At 41.0% G+C, this 25,643-nt stretch overlaps 1 protein-coding gene across 3 annotated transcripts in view; it reads right to left on the bottom strand.

Moving 5' to 3' along the window:
- The window catches only part of SMG6 (SMG6 nonsense mediated mRNA decay factor), a 191,540-nt gene that overhangs the window by 144,947 nt on the left and 20,950 nt on the right, over positions 1-25,643 (bottom strand). For all 3 annotated transcript variants that reach the window (XM_064495819.1, XM_031468542.2, XM_031468539.2), the window contains exon 9: positions 3,286-3,347. In XM_064495819.1, the coding sequence (XP_064351889.1) occupies positions 3,286-3,347 (62 nt within the window). The remainder of the gene's footprint in view (positions 1-3,285; positions 3,348-25,643) is intronic.

Here is a 25,643-nt window from a genome sequence, read left to right as displayed (position 1 = left end):
ACCTCTCACATGCTGGGGAACATGGCTGGGCCAGACAACATTCTCTGCAGAAAAGAATAAGGCTCCCTAAAAACTTTTCTTAACTTCTTAATTTTTAGAAACTCAACAAGAAAGGAGCGAACCAGTAGCAAAAAACAAACAAACAAACAAAAAAAACTATGCTGTGTGATAGGGTAGCAATGAGAGAAAAAAATCAGTGCTACAGAACATAAGGACTGGAGCAGACCTTGGAGATCATCTACTTAAACTACTGATAAGGAAACCGGAGCCCACAGAGGTTTTGACTTGTTCCCTCTCGAGGTCTTATAACGAGTCAGCAGAGAAAAGCAAACTCTTTTTGGCACTTGATTCCTTCTAACGCTCAGAATCTCTTTTTTGCTGGCTGCTGAGAGGAAGGAGACTCCTCCCATGTTGCACACAGTAGGCACTGCAGCGTACACTGATGCGCTCAGGAACGTGGGGCACAGAGAAGGCGAGGCCCGGGACAGCCACGCCTGGGCTCTGCTCAGCAGGCAGGCGGGACAGTGTATGTGTCTTCAGCTGCTCCCCATTACAGTCTCCTCACTCTTAATTCGTTTTCAGCGCCTCCCACACTTCACATCTTCTTGGTAATTAGGCAGCAGTCCACGTTGTTGTGTGTGGCTTGGGCTCATTGCTTTTCTAGTCTTAGAGACTTCTATGCTTTTTTTTTCTCCAATAGGAAAGTTATTGCTGTTTCTGCTTTCCAGAATAAATATGGGGCTCAATTCTCTTTGCACCTCCTGGAGAGCACAAGAGGAATACTCACGGAGGGGCTGGAGTGCCTAGAATTTACATACACTTTCCTCATGTGAACACTACTACCACTCACTGTTTATGAAGGTGGAACTAGACTCGCCTTATCTTTTTGCCAACAGAATATGTTGTATGCAGGAATGGAAGAGATCTTGAAAAACCACCTGGACCACAGCAAACCACCTCTGACAAATGAAATAATCCATTCGTTTTTTAAAGGCTTCCAGAGAAGAAAATTCCTGAACATCTTCCCTGTGCAAAATTTTCTTACACCTAACCCAAACCTCTCCAGCTGCAACATAAGCCTATTTTTCTCTTGCCGTCGTCCCACAGAAATCAGAACTATCTGGTTATGACCCTTTCATATTTAAACATAGTTAGGGTACCCCAACAACTGTCTCTAAACAAACCTTTTTTACTTTAACTGTTTTAAGATTAATTTTTTCATCTCAGAAATAATTTCATAGCTTTTTAATCATTATTATGGTTCCTTCTAAAACTTCCTCCAAAAATGTATGTATCCAAACATGAGAATTTTAAAAGGGAGGAAAATATAAGGTTCTAACTAATGCTTAACCTGATAAAAAAAATATATTCTAAATATTCCTATATTCTGGACAGAGATTTACAACCTTTTTAGTCCCAAAAGTCTCTTAACAAAACTAAGAAAGACCAGGGCAGTGGTTCTCAACCAGGAGCATTTTGGCCCTGGGAACATTTGGCCATGTCTGGAGACATTTTTAACTGTCATAACTGGGGGTGAGGGGAAGGAATGCTACTGGCATGTAGTGGGTAGAAGCCTGGGATGCTGTTAAACATCCTACACAAAACAGTCTCCTACAACAGAAAATTATAAGACTCAAAATATCAATAGTACAGAGGTTAAGAAGTCCTGGCTTACAGCAAACACGACACATAAAAATTTAAAGAACAAACACAGGAAAAGGAAAAAAGGAGAGAAAATAATGGCTAGAAAAGTAGTAAGGGAAAGAAAGATTTTAAAAATGAGAATTAAAAAAAATAAAGAGATAAGGAACCACAGCACCTATTTTTAAAGTGCAGCATAACAGTACTTCTGCTACGATGTGCTATTTTATGAAATGATACTGGTATCATCTTACCCACCCTGTAACTGCAGTTTTACATTACTCGCTAGTGACTGGCCTGGGTCTACTGTGACCCACTAGGATACTAGATCCTCCTCTCCAGTCTTTCACAATCTATCCATTTCTTGTAATGATTCAGTCATTCCTACAAATATTTACTGAGCACCTATTACATGCCAGACACCAGGGATACAGCAGCATTAAGCAAAACCTCCTGCCAGAGTAGAGCTAACATGGGGCTGGGGTGAGGGTGGGGTGAAAGGGGGTGCTACTGATGCACCCAGTTTACTTTTCCTGAGTGAATTACTTTACACTTACTTCTGCTAATGGAGATGCATTTACTGGCACTATTCCAAGTTTCCCGAGTCATCTCAAAAGCAAAACTATGGCCATCCCTGTCACTCTTGCCCAGGTTGATGACAAATGAATATGTAATAGGCACACTTTCTAGTTCACCCTCCATGAACAGTGTTTCTTCAAGCAGGACAAAGCCTTTCAGCTTCTCCCACTCAGGAAAACTTCTAGAGCATCACAGATAAACTTACAAGGTTATGACAGAAAGTGAAAGGGAAACACTGACAACAACTGACGAATCTATAACCCAAAACAAATCACCTCAAAGAGGAGCTCACAATAAAATCTCCAACTTAGAAAATGTTAAAATGCACAGAAGACCTGAGGGCACTGCCACCCGTTCCTCTCCTGGACTGTTGAGGCATTCAGCATCGGAGCACCAGCTTTACACAGTGGGGAGAAACTCTGATCCACCAAAGGAATACTCAAAACTTGATCTCTTTCCCGAGATTTAATGGGTCAAGTAACAGGGTCTCACACACACCACCTTCCCTGAGATTTATATGGAAATCCAGGGTGGATGGTGAAACCATAGAAAAGTCTTAGCATTTACTGAGATCAGCAATATGGTGCAGAAAACTGAGCACAGGAGGAAGAAAGAGAAAATGTTGGAAGAAAGAAAATGCTGCTCTTCTCTTTAAGGGAAAATTAGTGGACAGTTTTCCCCCAAGGAGGACCCCTGGCAGCTGCACCCAGGGACTAAGCATGACTTCCTTGAGGAGCTCACTAGGGGCTAAGCCGGAAGGCAGAGGAAAGAGAAACCCAGAGGGATTGGGGTGGAGGAGTAGGGGGAGGGATTGGGAAAAGATTGTGGTTAAAAGGGGGGTTTAGTAAAGGTAGAGAAAGAGGAGCCAGAGGGTTAGAGAGGAATGTTTCCCAAACTTCACAAGCTCAGTAGGAGAGTGAAAGAAGGGAAGAGGAGAGAAGGTGGAGGCCCGTAAGAATTCACACCCTGTGCCCTCAGTTACAAACACAGTCTAGTTGCTAACAATATTAAATTCCAAAATGACTTGTAATGTAGGAAAATAAAATAAACATCCTGCACACTTACCCAATCCGGGTAAACAGCTTCCCATGGGCATGGAGAAAACTGAGGATGAACCTTTTGTTCAGCTGCATGGGAAAAAGAGAGGAGAAAACAATTAAACTTTCCCCAGTTTCCTGTTACTGAACAGAGTCCCTAGTGACACAATAACCTGGCCAGGGTCTAAGGGGTGGGCACTAGGGATGGGAACCAAATGAACATGCCCAAACTCTCACACAGACCCAGGGCCCATGCCCAACAGCTGCTGCTCAGCTGAGCCAAAATGACAGCAAGCTCAGTGAGCGGACAGCACCCTCTGCTGGCAGTGCTGCCTGTGTGCAGGGAGTGAAGCCCTGAATCTCAACTAAGCCGGGAAATAAGGAAGATACTGCCGCTCTCTACCATCTAGGGGCCACTCTGGCCCCATAATGATGGAAATGAAACACTGACAAGGACAAGGGTGATAATGATCTTGGATAAGTTCCAACCTTATTTATGAGCTGTTTTCCTCTACCTACCCAAAAAGCAGAACTCTTCTTCAGTAACCCAGGGTAAGGTAACCCACCAGTAACCAGCTCATCAAATTGTACTTTTCCAGCTTTTAAAATTAAGGTTCAAATATTTCCTTTTTTTCTCTTTTAAAGAAAAGCCAAAAGCTGGGTTTTTATGTGAAATCACCTGGCTTTTAAATGTTGGCTACTAATGAAAAAAAAATTAAACATTAGTCAAGCCAAAAACACACATTTGCCAGCCACATCTTGCTCACATCCATAAGCTACCACAAATTTGCACTCTCAGTTCAAGGTTCTAGAAAATCTACTTCTATCAAAACTCAGAAGAGATATTCCTCTGAAGAAAACAAGGTGGGAAAAAATACTCCAAAGAAAAGTGGAAATAATCTAAAGACTTAAACCCTGTCATCTTCCCTGGTCTCCTGGAAGCAATACCCCTGGAATCAGACAGGAAGACGAGGGGGTTGTTCTCCAGGGGGTGGTTAGGGCAAAGAACAGTCCAGCACCCATGGATGCTTTGCCCAAGAGGAAAAAACTCTTCTGGTTTACACGCTTGCAAAACAGACCATCAATCAAATTGTGACAGTTCCACCAATTTCCTATGGAAGCTGGGTTTGGGGAAGGGAGGGCATTCTCACTTCATCAATGACATTCAACTGCAAACTCTGCATACACGCTTCAGTCTTTATTTTTGCTTAAACAAATTACATTTAATCAGCAATACTAGATTAAACATTGATCTCTGTAGTTAAAAAGCTCAGAATACTTCATGGAAGGTAATCTGTCTCTACAGTGAGGTGAGTCAGGGCCAGAGACACTGGGTTCCATGAACAGAAGGGAAAGATAAGGAAATCTTGCAAAACAAATGGCCAATGGTTCCACCACTGTTAGCAGCAAGGCCTTGAGCTAGAATGCTAAGCATTAGATCTACTTGTGGAGGAAGGTGGTGAAAAACAAGGACTTACTCGTCAAACCTCGGCCACTGACCTGCTGTGGGATCTCAGGTAACTGATCTAACCTCCCTGTTTTTCTTTCTACACAATGGAGATAATAGTACCTATCAATTAAGGGATTGGTACATGAGGTAAAGCAAGTAAAAGCACATGCCTGGCATGCTGTAAACACCCAACTGTCAGCTGAATATCCTCTTCCAATGAATGCAAAAGCAACTGTTAAAATGTGAACAACTGGAGAATCCAGGTGAAGGATATAAGGGAGTTCTTTGTATTATTCTTACAAATTTTCTATGGGTATGAAATTATTTCAGAATGAAAAAGTAAAAATATACATTCTCTCTCTATTCTTGTTTTAACTCTATTGTCCCTTTTTCAAACTATCTTTCATAAACTGGTTAACTCATCCATAACTAGGAGGAGTCCTTTAAAGCTGGTTATATTTATACGTATAGAGTACCTTGGTAGAAACAAAAGATACTAACCCATCTCATTCAAGCTAATCACCACCCCTTCCCGGAAGCCACAAGGTAGCTCAGAAATTTAAGCAACTTAAACCAGTAAACAGAAGAGTTAGAACTTGAAGCCAGGTCTTCTGATTCTAAAACAGTTCTCCTCCCCTTAAACTGTCATCTATCTTAGTAAGAGAGCAGATGAGCTTATTCATGAAGGGTCGATAAGGGTTAATAAGGGCAACTAAAAAAGCAGTTCAGTTTTACTTTTAAGTTTTCCTTACCCATTAAGTAGGAAACTCATACTGTGTAACCCACAATGCCTCCTGGACTAAAATGAGTGCACCAAGAGGTTTTGTTTTTTTAATTGTGGTTCTAGCTATCTTTCCCAAAGATCTTTCTCTTAGGATAGTAGATGAAGCCTACCTACTCAGTTACCTGATTTCATACTGCTGTTACCGTATTTAGCAGCATCTAGTAGAACGTGGATTTCAATGCATTATTTTTCAACTAGTGATAGTAAAGGGAGTCTTAGGGAACTTTTCAAACTATACACACATTCTCTCTGACCTTGGTTAATGAGAACCACTGCTTTATTTTTAGTCTGAAAGTACCTGTTACCCTAAACATAGTTTCTCTTTATTTGTCACCAACAACATTTCGAGTAAGAAAGGAGCTGAAGTGCAGATGCATTCTAGAGAGAGGTAAAGGCATATACTGAGGAACTAGGTTTGTTACACGTTGATCAAAATGGGACTAAGCAACATTGCATACAATAATATGAAGTCAGCAAATGCTGAGGCAGAACTTTTGGAAAACAGCTGATACCATGTTCACAGTAAGGAAGGTGTTAGTCTGAAGGTTCCTCCCTCTCCAACACATCACCATGGATTTGCTTCCATGTTTGGAACTTTTTGATTCTTAACAATACACTCAGATGCTCATAACTCAGGTAAAGAAAGCACTGTTACTCCTTGAATGGAGAGAGTATCTGCCTCCAGATCTTCCTGGCACATACTGTTCACCAGAAACTAAAAATGCTTCCTGGGTGCAGCCCTGAAAGGCAACGTGAGAATTATTAACTCTTTGGTTCAAGTCCAAAACCAACTCATCATGGACTCCTGAGCCTTTTGTACCTTCTAAAAGCAGTGACCCAAAGAGACACTAAGGGCAATAGTTGGATGGGTAGGTCTCTGGGCATTCACAATAAAGTCTGTCCTACCATTAACTGTGGAATTATGAGTAAAATGGTTTGGGTTGTTCCTCAACTGTGAAATGGAATTTCCACCACTAATGTTACCTAACTCAGAGCTGAAAGGATAAAATGAAATAATACAAATTAAAGCACTTTGAGGAATAAATGTCTTATTCAAGCCCTGGTTATTATCACCCAGAACGGCCTAAGTTCTCTGTGAGCTGTGGAGCAAGGAAGGAGAAAGCTGCTCAGAGGCAGTAAGACAACATCAGAGGAGAGGATTCTGAAATACACCCGATTTTAATTCCTACTAGTTGTTCCTGCTTCCAAAAAGTTGTGTGGAAAACCAAATTTCTGAAAAGGGAATCATTTTAAGGATAGTAGGAGTACTCAGTATTAAGAGAAATTCCAACACGCATCTTTAAAGTGTTTTGGTGAGCATAAATGATCATCCTCTAATTTATTCATCTGGAATGTCTCTACTTTTATATACCAAGTACTAAAAACAAAAACAAAAACTTTGTTGTTTTAAAAGGGGGCTCTAACTATTTACAACAGCCAAGACACGGAAGCAACCTAAATGTCCATCAAGAGATGAATGGATAAAAAAGATGTGGTATGTGTATACACACACACACATATATACATACAATGGAATATTACTCAGCCATAAAAAAAGAATGAAATAATGCCATTTGCAGCAACATGGATGAATCTAGAGATTATCATATTAAGTGAAATAAGTCAGACAGAGAAAGACAGATATCATACAATATCTCTTATATGTGAAATCTAAAAAAAAATGACACAAATAAATTTATTTACAAACAAGAAATAGACTCACAGACATAGAAAACAAACTATGGTTACCAAAGGGTAAAGAAGTGGGAGGGAGGGATAAAACTGGGAGTTTGGGATTAACTTACACACACTACTATATATAAAATAGACAAACAACAAGGACCTACTGTATAGCACAGTGAACTATATTAAATACCCTGTAATAGCCTATAATGGAAAAGAATCTGAGAAATTTTATATATATATACATATATATATATATAGAGAGAGAGAGAGAGAGAGAGAGAGAGAGAGGAGAGAGAGATGTATACCTGAAATACTTTGCTGTACACCCAAAACTAACACAACATTGTAAGTTAACTACACTTCAATTAAGAAAAGGGAGGGTGGCTGTATCCTCTTAGATATGAGACTACGTAGGTGAACACCAGATTTCAATGTCCCTGTTAGTAAATTGTTGAGCCTGCCATCAAAGCCCATTTCCCATCCCCCTAAAGCACTGAGCTCACAAGGTGGAGAAGAATGTGAGCACAGAGGTGAAGTTGCCCACCTTCATCCCTGTGCTCCCCTTCCAGCTGCAATCAAAAGCAAACCAACAAGACACAGTCCCCAAAGCCAAAGAACCTCTAGTCCAAGTACAAAAAAATAAATAACATACCAACTTGCCAACTCCCCATTTACGCTCCAAAACCTAAGACAAGGCCTACAGGCTCTGAAGGTGCCAGGAGGCACTGTGTTTCCCTTACTGCCACTACCCCTCAGCCAGGGAAAGTCTGCGGCAGGGAGGTCTAAGGAGATGATGGAGAAAGTGAGGAAGTAGGGCACACAAACCTATCAGTAAGTGGAAAACTATCAGTAAGTCAATAGTGTCGCGACATTTAGCGGGGATAAAAACTGTTTGCTGGAACTTGCAGTATTCCTCTTTCCAGGATACGGATAAAGAAAGTAGCATAGGCAAGTCAGGCAGGCAGCAAGACTCAAATGCCTTGTAGGGAGAGAGCAAATCACACAATCAATCCTCAAATCCTTTACTGGGACCAAAGAGCCACACTGAGGCTGAGGTGGAGTGGGTATGGTGATTACTCCTCACCTTCAGTTTCTTCACCTCTGAACTGTTCTGGGCAGGATGACAGCTCAATTAGCTCTAATTAAGCCCAAGTTCCATGTAGAGATGTCCGACTTAGACGGCTGGATCTGAGCCATGTGAATTCAAGTATAAAATGTGCCACTTAAAACCAATGCACCCTTGAAACAACAGCTCTCACTCTCACGATGCAGCTTAGTGATGCCTCAACAAAGTCTTACATTAAAGCAATTTACTTGCTATTACTTCATTACCTCTCCTACTTAAAGCCAGCAGACTGCAGGGAAATTGGGCTAAATGTCAAATCAGCAGTCAGCTCCGGAAAACCCAGCCAGCAAGCAGAGGGACAGTTGAGCTTAGAGTACCCAGCTGGCTCTCAGGAGGGAAACTGGCACTAGGTCTAAAAAAAAGAAAGAACTATGAATTTGTGATTATTCTGTATTTACTGCTCATCTGTTTACTGGGGGAGGGAGTAGTGCAGAACAGTATGAACAAAGACCACTGATCTGGGTTCAAATTTTGATTATGCCATTTATTTGCTACATAACTATCGACAAGTCACATCAACTTTCTAAGTGTTTCTTCAACTATAAAATGAGAAGGTTGCATGAGATCAGTATCAGTGATTCCATAACCCTGAGTTTGTGCTCATCATAAGAAGAGCTTTTGCAAAAAATGCTAATTCCCCAGTCCTACAGAATCAGAATCCTGACATGGGGAGGGGGATGAAGGGGACAGCAAATCAGCATTTTTCAAAAGGTTTCCAAGTAATTTGGAAAGACAGCCAGATCCGGGGACCAGTGGGCTAGTTCATGGGTCAGCAAATTATGGCCCAAGGGTCAAATCTAGCCTGCCACCTGGTTTTTAGTATGGCCCATGAGCTACGATAAGAATTTTTTTATATTTTTTAATGGTTGAAAAAAAATCAAAAGAATGTTTCATGACACATGAAAATCATATGAAATTTAAATGTCAGTGCCCACAAATAAAGTTCTACTGAAATATAGCCACACTTATTTACTATCTGGCCCTTTACAGAAAAAGTCTGCTGATCACTGAACTCACCAATAACACTGGGGTCTCAAAAAATGTCTCTACCTGCACATCATTTGAGGGCTACCACACACATACTGGAAACACCAACGATTCTCATGGGCTGTTTAAAAGAAGCCCCACCTCCCAGGATGTTCTGATACCTACCCTCCCTTCTACCACCTCAGGGGAATCACCAGTCCACAGCGTTCCTCCTAATTCTAAAAGCCCACAAATTACAATTATAACTAAATCTAACCTTTCTTGCCAGATTATGAGCAAACACCATCCTACTCTATGACAGCACACACACACACACACACACACACACACACACACAAAACCCATCAAACGACAAAAGACTGCTGCTCTCAAAGCTTTTGAACTCAAACACCCCAAAGGCTACAGACAAATATAAATGGGGCTCTCCAGGTTTCTACCTTCAAAGCCACTATGGGGCTAAGTGACTGCATGGAAACACAACACATCCAAGCCCAATAAAGATCTCACTTAGGCTAGACGGCCCCAGGACATTTTCCAACATCCCTAATCAAAGGAAAGTGCCAAATTAAGGTTAATGAATCCCTATGTTGTTTGGTCTGACATTCTACAGCTCAGAAGTGCCACCAGCTTAGCATCTCAAGGTATGTAGAGAAACAGAGAAAGTTCAGCCAAAGGACAACACTGTTGCTCTGACTGGGTTACTTTCTGAATGACTCTTCTTTCTGACTCATCTCTCTCAGAGCCTGGGAACTCTCATGCCCATCCACCCAAAAAATAAAGGAGCTGGGACACCCTTGCACGGCACAATAAGAAAAGGAAATGGCTGAGGCTCCCATTTGGTGATCAGGTAGGCAACCAGAAAATAGTTTTCCGAAGGCACATACACAAGCTCAAACCATCTTTTACATGAAGGGGTCAAAAGAGTGCTGAGGATGGTGAGGTCCCTCTCATACTGTGTCCACCCATTAATTTATTCACTCGACAAAAATTTACTTGGCATCTTCTAGGTATGTGACACTGTGCATGATCTGAGAACAAGGCAGAGATAACCCCTGCTCTGTGGGTGATACAATTGTAAGGTACCATGATTGGGAAAGTACAGGGTGCTATATATTCCACAGCAGGGGCATCAGAGATCTCAGAGGAAGAGACCTTTGAACTGAAAACTGAAGTTTCAGTAAATTAATCAGTGGGTTTTGGAAGGGGTAAAGAGTCATGCCTATGTGACATAAGCAAAGGGGACAGCATGTATGATGGTCCCAAGGGTGGTATGTGGTAGACTGGCCTGGCCAGGTGAGTGATTCTGCAGGAGGGAGACTGGAGAAATAGGGTGAGCTAAGTTGTCTAAGTCCTTGTTAAAGAGTTTGATCTTAACCAAAGCCACTGAAGGGTTTTGAGCAGGGAAGTGACATGAGAAAACTTCCATTTTCAAAAGGACATTCTGACTACTGTTTAGAAATTTGGGGGTTTTTTTTTGGGGGGGGGAGAAGTTCGATGGGGTCAAGTGTTTGGAGGCCAGGAGACAAGTCAAGAAGCTGCTGTAATCATCCAATACCAATAGAGACAGAGAAGAAAGGGGAGACAAAAGAAAATGATGATTCCACACTGAGACAATCAAGACCCCTGTCCCTAACCCCTAGTGGTTCAAGTTCTGAGTAACTCAATTTACAGAGACCAGCAGTGGCCCAGTACTGAGTAGAAGTCTTTAGAACCACGTCAAAGTCTTAAACTAAGTGAAACACTGATTTCATTTTCAGAGATAATCTGGATATTCTTATTTCCTTTTAATAATATTTTTAAATGGTCTAGCATGGTGCTTGGTACTTAATACATATTCAGTAAGAGACTGTTGAAGAACCTATTAAAATATATAGATTTGATAGTGATAAAACTGATTATCCAGGTAATACACAGAAAAAACTCACAAGAAAAGCAGTGCAGTACTAATATTAATGCTGGGGAGAAATAAGATACTCATTACTATTTATGAGAATTTAAATATCTCCCTTTGAGGTGGGTAATCTGGCAAAACCCAAAGCTATTCAAAGGAAAACAGAGTTCTATCAGAATTTAAGCATTCTGATCCTGAGTAACAGCAGTTCCATCTGCTCCACTCCAGCCCAAGAGACTGGGTGAGAAGCAACCACAGCCAATGTCAGAGTAAAAGCCAAAGTCCTTACAATGGCCTATAAGAGGCCTATGTAATAATCATTCTTCACTCCTGAGGCCTTCTGTGGCTTGAATGTGCCAAGCACACTCCCACTCAGGGGCCTGTGTATTTACTCTCTAGCCCAGTGGTTCCCAATCTTTATGGCATACTGGAATTGTCTACAAATCCTTTAGAAAGACGGATGCCTGGTTTCTATCTCCAGACAGTCTGATTTAATTGGCATGAGGGTGAGACCTGGGCATCAGGATTTTTAAAAGCTCCCCAGATGAGAAACATTGCTCTAATTTATCTCATTTTTATAGCACTTATCATCAATTTTTACATACACACACACCCATGATAGCAAGGACTTTGTGTATTTTGTTCACCACAACCAGCAGGCTCATAGAAGGCAACCTATAAATATTTGGCAAATAGCTTTTCTAGTCTGGTCTTTGGCTGTCCCCCCAGCCTCCACTCTTGCTGATAGAGCCTAACCTTCAGCAACAAACAATTACTTGTGGTGGCCTAAATTCACCGTGTTCCTCCTGCTGCTATGCCCAACCTCAGCCTAATGCCTCCTCATGCACTCCTTTCTATACCTAATAAAGCCCTACTTCTCCCTGCTTAAACCCCTCTTCCCAACCCTCTACCTCCAGGCCAAGACTGACACTTTATCCTCCAGGCTCAGAGACTTTCATATACCTCTGTGATACCAGGTATCACAGTACATCTTCATTATATACATACATGTCTGTATGTATACATATGTCTGTATGTATACATACAGCTCTGTCCACAGAACTTTTCCATGATGATGGAAATGTTCCTTATCTTCACTAACCAACACAGCAGCCATTAGCCACAGGTAGGTAATGAATATTGGAAAGGGGGCTAGTGTGACTGAGGAACTGAATTTTTTATTTTATTTTAATTAAATAGCCACTAGCTAGTGGCTACCATACAGACGCACAGCTCTAGACAGATGTCCTTTAGTGAATGATTCGTTTGTATATCCTAGGACCCAGGAATTATCAACAGTGGTGGAGAGCTGGATGGAGAGATGAATGGATGTGCAAGAATTGGCTTCAAAGATAACAATACTCATATTTTTACAATTTCTGGCTTGCCATATGGTGGGAGCAAAAGACATTCTGAAGCACAAATAAGGCTCAGTCGATGCGAGCGAAGGACTGGACTTCGTCTGTCCAGCTATATAGTCCACACAATGTGGGAATGTGGCCTAATATCTGATTTTAACTATTGGATTGCACCTTTCAGAAGCTTAGGGGCAGCCCCCAACTAAACACAGGTTGAATTTACAGAGCTGGCTGTGTGCTTTAGAGTTAAAAGTCCCCTAAGCTACTGAGACAGAATTCAGACTTTAAGAGTCAAAGTTTTCCCAGCTGAACGTAACAAGTGTGTCATACTCACCCACCTTAATAACAGTCAAAACTTATCCAGCACCTCCTCTATGTAAGGCACATTTCTAAGCACCTTATGACTATCAACCAATTTAACCTTAGAACAATCCTGTGAGGTAAGTACTACTATTCTTTCTGTGTTACAGATGAGAAAACAGAGAGGTTAAGTGACTGGCCCAAGTCTGGTTCCAGAGTCTGAGCTCTTATCTTTCACCTTTAAAAAAGGCAACCTTTTTGGCAGAACCAGGAATGACACTGAGGATGTTTACAAAGTTCAAAAGCTAAAGCAACCCCAAGCAAAAAACCACCAATGGTTCCAGCTATCATTCACTGAGAGTCCACTAGGCCAAACCAACTGAGAAGTCTTGCAGATGAAGGGAAGTAGATACTTCCAGTCCAGATCATATCATGTAAGTTGGTGGAAGGACTTAACAACTGCACCCTAGGATAATGCCAGCCAGAAGGGAGAAAAGAGAAAAGTGAGGAAAGTGAATAAAAGCTCATTCTCCGTATCAGTAAAACAGCAGTAATAAAGCTAATAAAATTAAAACCCTAACAATTTTCTAAATAAATCCACAATCTGCCTGATTAATGAGGAAACAGTTCTTTAAGAGTCAAAGAATATATGTGCGTTTTCACACACGATCATCAAGGGACTGTGCACATTCCAGAAAAAAATATCTGAAAACATACCCTCCTGCCTACCCACCTACCACAATACAGGAAAACCCCTGAATCTCTCAGGAAAGGGAGGAGTAAGAACTAATCTAAGAACCCAGAGAACGAAGCTTCAGTTTAAGAAAGATGTGGTCACAAAAAAGGTTTCACAAACCACTCTGCTGTGGGCACCAAAAAGCAAATAACAGGCATTACAGGGAGCTGTGACAACCTCATGTGAGCTTCAGATTTAAGCAAGGCACCAAATAAGGGAAGGATTCTGGCGCATCAACTCCTAGGAAAAGTGTTTCAAGTTAAAAATGGTTATTCAGGTTTGGATGTGAACTTCTGTATCTGTTCTTTATCAACAGAGGCACCTCTACCTCACTGGCAGCTAGCAGTAGAAAGGGAAGAAAACTGTTGGAATAAAAATGGGCTTCACGTAGACAACAACGTGAGCCAGCACAGCCTGGCATTTACCTGGATGCCAAAGACAAGGCTGTAAATATGGCAACGCAGAACTTGTGGGATCCCACATCCCAGCTGGACCCAAGCACCAGCAGGAGCAGGCAGGCCATGATGTCACTTTTCCCCCAATAGCCAGACAGTTCAACGTTAAGGCCGAAAACCACAGCACTTTTAGTGAGAGACTCAGTTTCACTTGACTGGAGGAAGGCCTGCTTCCATCTAGTTTTTTGTCAGTCATATCCTTTCTGTGCTGGTTCCCAGATCCAAAATACCTAGTTCAAAAGATGTTTCAAGTTCCTTATCTTTGATCCAATTCTCCTCTTCATTCTCCTTAGCCTCTCTCAACAATGAAAATCAATCTGAGGCTCACAAGAAGGCAGGCAAATCATGAGTATTAACTTCTTCCTACCTTATTTACAGTGCTTTATCCCTGTCACTGTTACTATTAAATGCATAGGGAAAATGTGAGCTTAAGAGTTAAAAAGGGAAAAGAATGAAAACGACAAGCCGAAAACCAATTACTCTGGGTTACACAGTTTGCTGAGTTTGTGACAACTTATCAACCTGCATGGCTCTGATATATGTGCGTGCGTGCGTGCGTGCGTGCGTGTGTGTGTGTAATGCTATAATAAAGTTTTCTTTTAAATTACAACTTTTTATGCTGTTCCACAAAAGCCTTTATTTCATAGCCAATTCCCTTTGCCCCATATGTCCTAATCCGCATCGAGATTTTAGCTCTGAGGTGGAAGAAATGAAGGTGACTGAGCTAAAAGTCTGGGGCTCCATCTAGGTGCAGAAAGCTACACTGGGGTTAAATGCCAGGTCTGTTGATGGCATAAACTAGATCCTATTTTACAGATGTAGAAACAAGGAAAGAGAGTGAGAAATGTGTTCACAGAAATACAATGAAATTTAGGAACATGACCAAGATCTGATTCCTAGTCTGTATAAGTCACAAGGGACAGCTTCTCAGAGAGCACTGAGGGCAACTACCAGTGCCTTATTCAACCTCTGGATACATGTCACTTCAAAGTATTTTAAAAGCCATACTGTTTTACAGATCTGTCCAGAAGTCTAGAAGAAAATATGCCAAAGAAATTCCTCAAAGAGAATGTCAACTGATTTACACATAGTTTGCTTTTACAAATTAGGGCCTAGCATCTCGGAGATTTGTGTCACAAGTCAGCTCAAAATCTCATTAGATAGAATAAGATTTTAGTATCTTTACCAAGAAAGAAACACTCCAGAAAAATGCAAATCCACAAAGGTATTTTTCCAACTCCTCTTTCCCATTTGCTTCAGTCGTTGCAGTCCTACTGTGCGTGTGAAGAGCAAGAATAGGACTTATTGCCAATGGTTACAACACAAAGCATAACTTAATCCCAAGCCAAGCTGGCTTGGCTCAGAAAGCTTCCCAGAATGATGGAAGGCATGACTGTAGGATGACTCAACCTTTGCTAATGCATAAAATAAAGCAGAGAAGAACTATTTGAAGGATCCACTTCTAAGCTTGGGCCAAATCAAAAGCCCAGAAGTATCCACTTTGTTATGAATCTTCAGTTCCAGCTGACTGATTAGACAGCCTCAGTGTGGATGTCTATACCATGGCCCAAGATGTTCTAATGACAGACTCTTGGCTAGGAATCTCAGAAGCAACCACTCGCAGTTTCTAACCACACCATGCTTTTATCCGTGTTGTTCCTTCTGCCAGAAGTCTGCTACCCACATCTCCCTCAAGAACTTCCTTCATCCTTTAAAATTAACAACAGATAACCTTTATAGGTAGCTTTCCCTGTTCATCATGAGTTAATCTCTCTCCTCCGTATTACTTCTATACAGTGTACATATTTCTATTATTACATTTGTAACATTTCATTACAGCATTTATTTACATATCCATTTTTCTTACTACACTGTATCTTTGAAGGAAGGACCAGTATCATATTTACCTTTCTAGATGCAGTGCACCTAGAATAATGATTAACATATAAAGGTACTCACTAAATGTTTATGGAAACAACGTGAATGGGGACAGGAAAAATCCTGATCCCCTAAGAGATGACTAGCTGACCTGAGAAAGAGGTTTCACAACTGAATGAGCAAAAGAAAAGAGAAAAATGTTCACCTAAAACTGTGAAGCCAGTTATTTAAGGCAATGTATAAAGGTATATTCTGTACTGAGAGAGAAAATAAAAATAAGAAAGAGGAGCCAAAGGGAAAAAGATTAGAGGTCAGCAGTAGTAAAGACATGACACACATGCATGCCAGGAAATCCTTCACATTTGTTTAAACCAGTTACAAGTTCAGCTCTAACCTCTGGAACAATTAAAATGGAGAATTATTCTGAATAACAAATTCATAAATGTACATGAGGTTAAAAAAAAAAAAAACACCCACACATCATGACTATCTCCCATACTAAAAGCAGAAATTTCTCCCATGGATTTCCACAAAGAAGACACCATGTAATGCAAACAGCAATGATTCCCTAGGCCTCTTTATTATTTGTCTTAATACAGGCTAATGACTTTACACCAAAGTACAATTCATTCAAAGCAATACAACCAGGGACCAAAATGTCACCTGGGTACAGGTTTTAGGCATGAATGACATGGAAAGAACAATAGGAGGAGAGATGCCTAGTGATTCCCAGAGCAGATACTCGATAAATTTTGAATCAGTGAATAGACAGAAGACAAACAACTGGAAAAATCACTGAAGTTCTTAATAATAAAAATGTGTGGTAAATATATTTTACAGGGACTCCAGCATCAGAAAGCATCTTAACAGTATTTTAAGTTCCTTCTGGTCTAGGGAGTCTATATACTAATACTGGGGAAAATAAAACTGAGCAGTAACTTCAATATTAAATATTTATGAGTAAAGTGAAAGGCTTCCAAGAGGGGAAAAAACCCGAGTTTCCCCCTAGAGCCAGACAAAGAGTTCGCCGACTAGGGTAAGATCACAAGCCAAGAAGACAACTATTTCATATTCTCTATCTCAGCCCAAACATCACACCCAAGACAGTGAAAACAGAGTAGACGGATGAAATCCTAGGGCCTTTAAGAGTAGAGAGGGATTACAAAACTACAGATACAGCTCCCCGTGAGTATGGTCAGAAATTTAAGAAAACATGGGAAACTAGTGAGAAAGGCAACATGGGGAAAACAGCAAGGTGGGTGCCTTCCCTTACCAACACAACAGGCAGTGCGTTACTATACAGAGCAAGCTGCTCCCACCGCAGCATCACCTCAGCACTCTGTTCCTTCCTACAGCAGCTGCGGATTGAACATGGATCCAGTGTAAGGTCTCATTCTTACTTGGAAGGCGTTTCACAGACTAGGAGCTGGATCCTAAGGGACGATTTACAGTACACCCGTACATACATTCCAGTTGGCTGGAGCTCAGCAGCTGATTGCTCCCTTGTCTAACTTGGTAAGGAGCCAAAGGAGGACTTTTCTCAGTCAACTCTCCCAGGCTGGAAAATTCTCTAACCCCAGAGTTCTGGCTTAAGTCTGGATATCAGGTTATTCAGGAGATGCCAAAACTACGTCTTTACATTGGCTTTGAACAAGTCTCTCAAGTACACCATACGGATTCCCACAGATCTCAGAATCATCTGGACATTAAGGCCAAAGATGGCCACTCTTCCTCTCACACAGAGAGGAACATGCTTTTCAAAGCATGGCCAACATCAAAACAAACCATTCATAAATCACACATCAATCTCAACAATTCTTGAAGGGTGAACAAGCAACAGACACACTCATTAAATGGCCTGCCTATAACCCCTTTATTCTACACTGAAAATCCTGCCTCTTCCACCAGTGCCTGAATTCTCTCTCATTGTGGCTGATCCCTACACCACGAAGGGCCAAATCCCAAGTCCGTTTCTCTGACTGAGAGGAAATGAAGGAAGAAATTTTAACAAGGTGTTTTTTTATCTCAGCAGGCTCTAAGTCAGTGGTTCTCAACCCAAATAATGCCACTCCTCCCAGGGAGTACTGAGAAATGTGTGGGGGCCAACTACTGGCATCTAGTGGACAGGGCCAGGAACGCTAAATATCTTGCAGTGGTAACGCTCGAAAAATGAACTGTCCCATCAAGGGCAGTAACACCGTCACTAACAATCAGTGTCCTAAATGAAGGACCTCAGGGCTAACTGCCTTCACCCTCCCAGCTTCAAGAGCAGTAGTGGGCCAAATTTTTTCTACAAAGGGTCAAGCAGTAAATAGGTTAGGCCTTGGGGGCCACATACATTTCTCCATCAAATGTGCTTCTGCTTCTTTTTAAACAACTCCCTATGTAAGAATGTAATAAACCGTGCTTAGCTTGCAGGCCATCGGCAGTCTTGTACCTACCCGTTTCACAGCATTACCTGACTCATAACAGTCCATCTATATTGACAGATGCTGATTAAAATAAAATGCCATGCAGTGTGTTATAAACAACTCCAATAATGAACATTACAATTTTGAAGAATGCAACATGAACTTCAGTATTTAGTCTTGAAACCTAAGAACTGAAGCATGTATTTGACTTCTAATCAGTTAAATAGTTCTCTCCTCTCCTACCCTGTGCATTTCAGCAGCAAATTTTCTTTTTCAAACGTGTTACTGAAAAGAGCACAGGCACTTTCCCCCTCCCTTCAGGATATATAACTTCCTATTCACCATGTGTGCCACTCAACAAGTCTCTTTAAAATTACTACTGTTAACATTTTCTGAAATGTCTAAACCAAACCAAAGTCTGGAAAATCTGACTGGTATCTGGGTCCTGACTTTCCGGATGGTAACTAAAGGTCACGTGGGGTGGAAAGTGGCCTGTGGGTAACACAGAATACACACACGCACGCGAACAGGATATGTTGGTAATCCGGTTTCCTGAGACCTGGTGAGTTGTGAGAGTTCTCATCAACACCCTTGGGGAAGATGAAAAACCTTAAGCTGGGAAATACTGGATTTTAAGAAAGTGTTCATTCTTAGAATTAGATTTCTAGCTGAGGCAGAATAAGCAGGTACCCCTTTCCTTCTTCTACATTTTACTTGTCAAAAAACATAAACACACACAAAAAATAAATAAAGTGAGTATCTGACAAGGTTTCTTCACCGTGTGGAAGCTGGTGTTTGCAGCATGGCTTATGTCACGTCTCAAGCCCAGAAAGACGAAGAGTGTGGTTTTGGTGTCTAACCAGCCTCAACTGCACCCTGGCACTGTTTCTTCCCCCCCAGAGAACTTTGCTCTGCTAGAGGAAAGAAACCAACCTCGCATCTTGAAACGAAACGGCTAGGATAAAAATAAAGCCCTGAAGTGGTTTGGTGACCGAGGTCATATGGGGCGTTAAGGGTTTGTAGGTAGGGCCAATGTACTTTGAGAAACTTCCACTCACTGCCAACCACAAAGAGACAAAGGCAGACATCAGCCCGAGAGTCCAGCAGTGATCCAGGCAGGCGGCCCCAGTCCTTGCCTATTAAGGGCTGCTTCTCATAGCAAACTCACAGTATCAGTATCTGCAAACTCCAGTCCTGGGCCTGACCATGCTGTTTCTTACAGGAAGAGAGAGCCAATCTGCAGCCTCTTCCTACAGAAAAAGGCTTGTATGAACTCCTGTCATCAAACGGTGTGAAATCTCAGTTCAGAGAAGATTACTTTCAAACAGCAGCCAGGGTAGAAGAGTATGACATGAGGTACACTCCACAACTATTTTACAAAAGGAAACGGCTATACCAGTGACAAGAAGTTAATATAATGCCCACAGCAACCCAGAAAAACTGCATGATACCCACCTTACAGATATGAAATCTTTGTATTAATAAGGCCAAAAAATTAAGCTAACTTTCTCAGCTCAGCTATGATGATATACTTATGGGGCAATGAAATAACCGAGTTACCACGAACAAAATATTTACCTACTAGCATAGAAACTCACTTCTCTATCACTGTAAATTAAATCAATGCTCATACTACCCAGAGGAAATCAGGCTGAAAGCTATTTTGAGCCTTGTAGTGGCACTAGCTCTGGAACTGCCAACCTGAAGGATAGTGATCCAGCTCTAGGAATTGGAACCCACTCCAATACAAGGCAAGTCATCGTGCCCAAGGAGGCAGGCTTCTAAAACCATGCTCTGATCTACAGTTGTGTTCATGGGTGGGGGCGGAGGGACCGAGGGGAAGGTGGAGGCATTACATGTGGATCACCCACACATTGCAGCACTCTTCAGCAAGGTGGTGGTGGCGGCAGCAGCAGCAGCAGCAGCACTCAGGTGCACAAACTATGCAAGGGGCACCGAAAAGCAAGACAAAGGACAGGTCTGAAGAAAATGCCACCTGCACACCACACTTAAAAAAAGAAAGCCTTCAAACAAATATAACAAGTCGAGCATGTGAAAGCTCTGTGCTACAGGCCACCTGACCTGGGTTTCCCACAGTGAAGCTGTGTTCCTTTGTTGGCCAATTTTTACTTTGCTGGACTCTGGATTAAAGGCAAGGAAAAAACACGCTCATACATTATCCAGCCTTGTAAAACCATGTATTCAGAGTCAGAAAGAAAATCATCATTCTCAACTTATAATAAAGCCTTGAATAAAAAAAAAAAAAACACCATAGAAACACGGACATAAGGGATTCAGGCAGGAGCAGCATGCAAAACTCCAAGTAGCTGGATTCCCAAACCTCTGCAAACAAGGTTCTCATGCTGCCAGAGATTTCAGATAACTACTAAAAGGCCTGGGGACAGGCAATACTCCATGAGACCAGAAAAACTTACTCTAACCAACTGGTTTGGTGAATGGCATTCAGACTTTACTAAAACACAGCCTGAAGCTTTTCAGTGCACACACTCAGGCAGTGTAACTTCTCACTTTTCACCAAACCTGGCTGCAACAGGATGTTGAGGAAAGACAGTGTCCCAGAGCTCTGTAGGGGGCCTCAATTCCCAGAGGTACCAATTTCATTAGGTATCACATCTGATTCCTTAGGCTCACTACTGAGCAGCAGACAGTGAGCCAGCCAAGTATCAGGACACACTGCTAACTGGTTTCTGGATCAACACCAATGACAATGTCACACAAATCCCAGCAAAACACCCATGGCCCAAAGATTAAGACACTTCCTGTACCCAAAGTCAGGCCTGTTTGGGTGGACTTGCCAACCTTAAACTGAATCTCTGAGAAACTTAAATACTTCTTAAAAACCTGGATTGCAGTAACTTGCTTTGGAGACACTTTTAAAGCATGGAACACAAAATCAAATGCCTACATAGGCAATGTAGGTGATAATGGTACAGGGGCTAGTGGCAAACTAAAAGGGGGTAGCCACTACTCAGCTCTGACAAGTTGTCACCAGATCTTGATGTTTTGAGAATTAGTTGGCAACTGACTGTAATTTTAAAACAAAACAAGCAAAATTCACTATTTGTACCACCTGGACCATCTGGTTAATGAGATAATCAGATGCAGTGCATAATGAAGCACAGAGCACCACCTATGAAGTACTCTTGCCAAAAAAGCTGACCCTGAATCTAACCACATTTGTGAGTTAACTCTCATTTATAGTTATGCAGGGGACAGAGGGACAGGTTAAATGACACCACAAGGAAACAAAGAGACAAATCCAGAATGTGGGAATTCCATAGGACAATCACCTGCTTCTTTAACAAGCTAGTGACATGAAGAAAATTTTTAAAAGAGAAAGCAAGATCGGTCTTAATTAAAAGAGACTTAGGAGACAAACATAAATAACATGTACATCTTGATTTGAACAAACCAACTATAAGACATTTGTTAGATAATCCTGAAAATGAAGTTATAGATCAGATACTAAATGACATCAAAAACAGGCATGGCAAGGTGGCACTGTGGTATGTAAGAAAATGTCCATAATTTTTTAAAAGGCATGTATGGAAGTGAAATATATAGGGAGATGCAGTGATGTGATATCTAGGATTTGCTTTAAAATACTTCAGCAGAGGGTAGGGGGAAAGAGAAGCTGAAACAAATGTGGAAAATATGGGTGACAGGTAATGGAGTGGTTTATTATGTTATTTTCTCTTATGTGCATTTGAAATTTTTCATAATTAAATGAAACTCTTCAGATCTAATGAAAGGTCTGCATTTAGACAGTGGGCTGGCAGTCTGTGAATTACCAAGTCTCACTGTACACTTCACTTAGAAAGTGAAAAAGGCCAAACTCAACCTAATAGATTAAAGGATCATTATAACAAAAACAGAAGTATGTCAGCAACTACCAGCACCACTGTGTGAGAAGTTACTAAACACCACTCATCGTTCTTTTTAAGCATTATCTTATTCTGTCTATTGTTATCACTGCCTTACAAATGAGGGAACTGAAGCTCAGGTGAATTAAGGAACATGCACAAAGTCTCTGGTAAAACCAGGACTTTGGGGGGAGGGTATAGCTCAGTGGTGGAGTGCGTGCCTGGCATGCACGAGGTCCAGGGTTCAATCCCCAGTACCTCCATTAAAATAAATAAATAAATAAACCTAATTACCTTCCCCTCAAAAGAAAAAAAAAAGTTTTTTTTAATTAAAAAAAGAAAAAAACAAAAAACTAGGACTTGAACTCAGGACTTCCCAAAGCCCAAGCTGTTAACACCTGCACTATCCTGCCTCTGACATATAGGATGTTGGACAAAATTAATAAAAGTTACCAAGCTGTCAACTTCTAGAGAGACACAATCACTCATGGAAGGATCTCCCAACAACCAAGTCCAATGGTAATATGAAAAAAAAAAAAAAACTAAACTAAAAGTGAATAACAGTGTGTATAATATGCCATTAATAATGTAGACAACCATATATATACATATTATACACACAATTTATATTATATATAAACACACATATTACCCTATTCAAAAATACTTAATTAAAATATTTTAAAAGGCAATCACTCCTCTACTAGATCTTTCATCTCTATTCCCACCCACCTAGAAACCAACCCCAACGTTACTGCATAGAAACTTCTCCAACAAGAATCCAGCTTTTCAAACAAGGTCACAAATGTTCTATGCCTAGGGGGCCTCAAATTAATCCCTCATGCCCCAATTTATCACTAGCTCAAGATGCCTTCTCATGAAATAGATCCTTTCAGACTCAATCTTTCAAAAACAATAATCAGCTCTATTAGATGTCTAACCTTTCTTGAACTCACTTCCTTATTCATGTGGCTTGAGAAACTTCTCTTTACGCACGAGAGAAAGGACATTATGGTGTCACTCTAACTGTGCTACTTTGATAAAGAGCAAGATATAGATAACTGTGTTGACCTAAGAAATTAGAATACCACTTTTCAAACCAGATTCTGGGTTAAAAATTAGGCATGGATTTTTCTCTTCTGATTTCCCAGGATAATGGGCGCTAGCTGAACGCTGTGCCCTATAAACATGCAGGAAGTGCACACCCTAAGATGTTAAAAGTGTTTATCTCTAGGTGATAAAAACATATTGTTTACCTGCATTTTCAAACTTTTTACAATATGCAAGTATTCAATTTGTAAATTTTTTAAAGCAATAAATACATCAAAATGAAAAACAAAAAGCTTTGCCCTATTTAATCGAAGCCATTGGCAATTTTCTCCAACCACCGAGACACAAAGAAAACACTGGTATCTTCTGCATGTTCAAGTTCAGAATGCCTAAAGCACTAAGACAGTAGTCCTCAAATTTTAATTAGCAAACTGTGGGGCAAAAAATTCAGTCAACTTTCACCCTACCAAATTTAATGAATGAAACAGTCCTGCTTTTGTTGAATTAACAATGCAGACGTGACAAGTAAACAATGAGAAATTCCAGAAACAAGCTGTTACTTCCAGAATCCAGAAGTACATTATACAGGACCAGCTTACTGACCACCACACCCACGTATACCACAGCACCGAACAAGAAAGTGGTTCCTGGGGAAAGCTTGGTCTCTCTATCACTCCAGCTCGCTCACATTATCCTCCAAGATTCAGACACCTTGCAAATCCCATGCTGTGTCATGCTTTCTCTGCCTTTGCTCGTGCTGTTCCATCTACCTGGAACACTCTCTTCTCATCCTCCCTCGTTAACTTTTTCAGGAAGCCTTCTAAATTCGCTCTCCCTTTCTCCACCACAACCTGTGCCTCTGCCAGGATTGGACCAAGTGCCCTTCTCTGTGCTTTCATGGCACCCAACACATACCTCCCTCACGACATTTACCATGATACAGTCAGTCCCCATTATTTGTGAATTCACCTACTCACTAAAATGTATTAGGAACCCAAAAGTCAATACTACTGATGCTTTCAGTCATGTGTGAACACGTATAGAGTGGCAAAAAATGAGTTGCCCGATATACACATTCCCAGCTGATACAGAACAAGGTGGCTTCTCTGCATTTTTGGTTCAAGCTCTCAAATGTTAAACAAGTGTCCTTTCTGTGGCCTATTTAGTGCCACATTTTCCACATTTTTGTGTGCTGATGAAAACAGTCACCAAGTGCAGTGCTGAAATGACATCTAGTATTCCTTTTTTTCTATTTTTGGACATCGAGTATTCCTAAACACAAGGAAGCTGTGACATGCCTTAAGGGGAAAATACGCATGTTAGATAAGGGTGTTAGGTGAGTTATAGTGCTGTTGGCCAGGAGTTTAGTGTTACTGAACCAACAATATATTAAGTAAGGTGTAGAAACATACATAAAACAAGATTACATACTGATCAACTGATGAAGATCTTGAAACTAGGGCTCACAGGAAACTAACCCTGCATTTCTCTTAGGAACAATGGTTCAGTATGCACTCATTCAGTGTCTGTGGTGACTTTAGAAAACAGAATGACTGCACACGGCAATAATCAACTGAAACATTTTGTTTATGGAGCCATTCCTGCCACTAGGCCAGAGGTTGGCAAAGTAGGCCCACAGGCCCAAGCTAGCCTGCCACCTGTCTTCCTAAATAAAGTTTTATTGGAATACAGCCAAGCTCATTTATTTACATTTTACCTATGGCTACTTTAGCACTACAACAGCAAAGCTGAGCAGTTGTAACAGAGATTATATGGGCCCACAAAGCTAAAATATTTACTATCTGGCTTTCTACAGAAAAAGTTTGCTATCCATGCACTAGACTCCAAGCTTTCTGAGGAAATAACAATGTCATATTCATCTCAACAATCTTAGCACAAAGCTAGCACAACAGGACAGGCAAACCAAACTGGCTAAGCAATGGACCCAGAACACAGCCTTCTGCTCTAAAAACTCAGCAGTAACAGTGCTACATTTCAGACCTAAACAAGTCCTGAAAAAAGATACTATGCAAAGAAATTAAATAAATAATGCAATGTGACAGAAGGAAGAGGAGCAAAAGGAAAAAGACCAAAGCAAACAATATCATTTGGTGGGTGAAATAAGGTATGACACATTCAAATAAGGAAAGGCCCAATAATAGGTATTAGCAGCTACTGAGGTCCAATCTAGTCTGAACCCCAAAACACATTCAGGGGGGCCAAAGAGAAGGAAGGTTGGCAAGAGCTTCGCCAAATATACAATGACATTTCACATGCCTAAAGACATATTTTCTACACATAGCACCTAGCATGCTATACATATCACAATCGCAGGTTGAGGAAACTGCTGGGAATAGTAAACCAAATCACGCCAGAACAGACTTCACTAA

The sequence above is a fragment of the Camelus dromedarius genome, chromosome 16 (genome assembly GCF_036321535.1).
Source record: "Camelus dromedarius isolate mCamDro1 chromosome 16, mCamDro1.pat, whole genome shotgun sequence".
NCBI classification, from domain to species: domain Eukaryota; kingdom Metazoa; phylum Chordata; class Mammalia; order Artiodactyla; family Camelidae; genus Camelus; species Camelus dromedarius.
The sequence above is the reverse complement of the archived record's forward strand: the minus strand, read 5'-3'. Positions and strand labels throughout refer to the sequence as shown.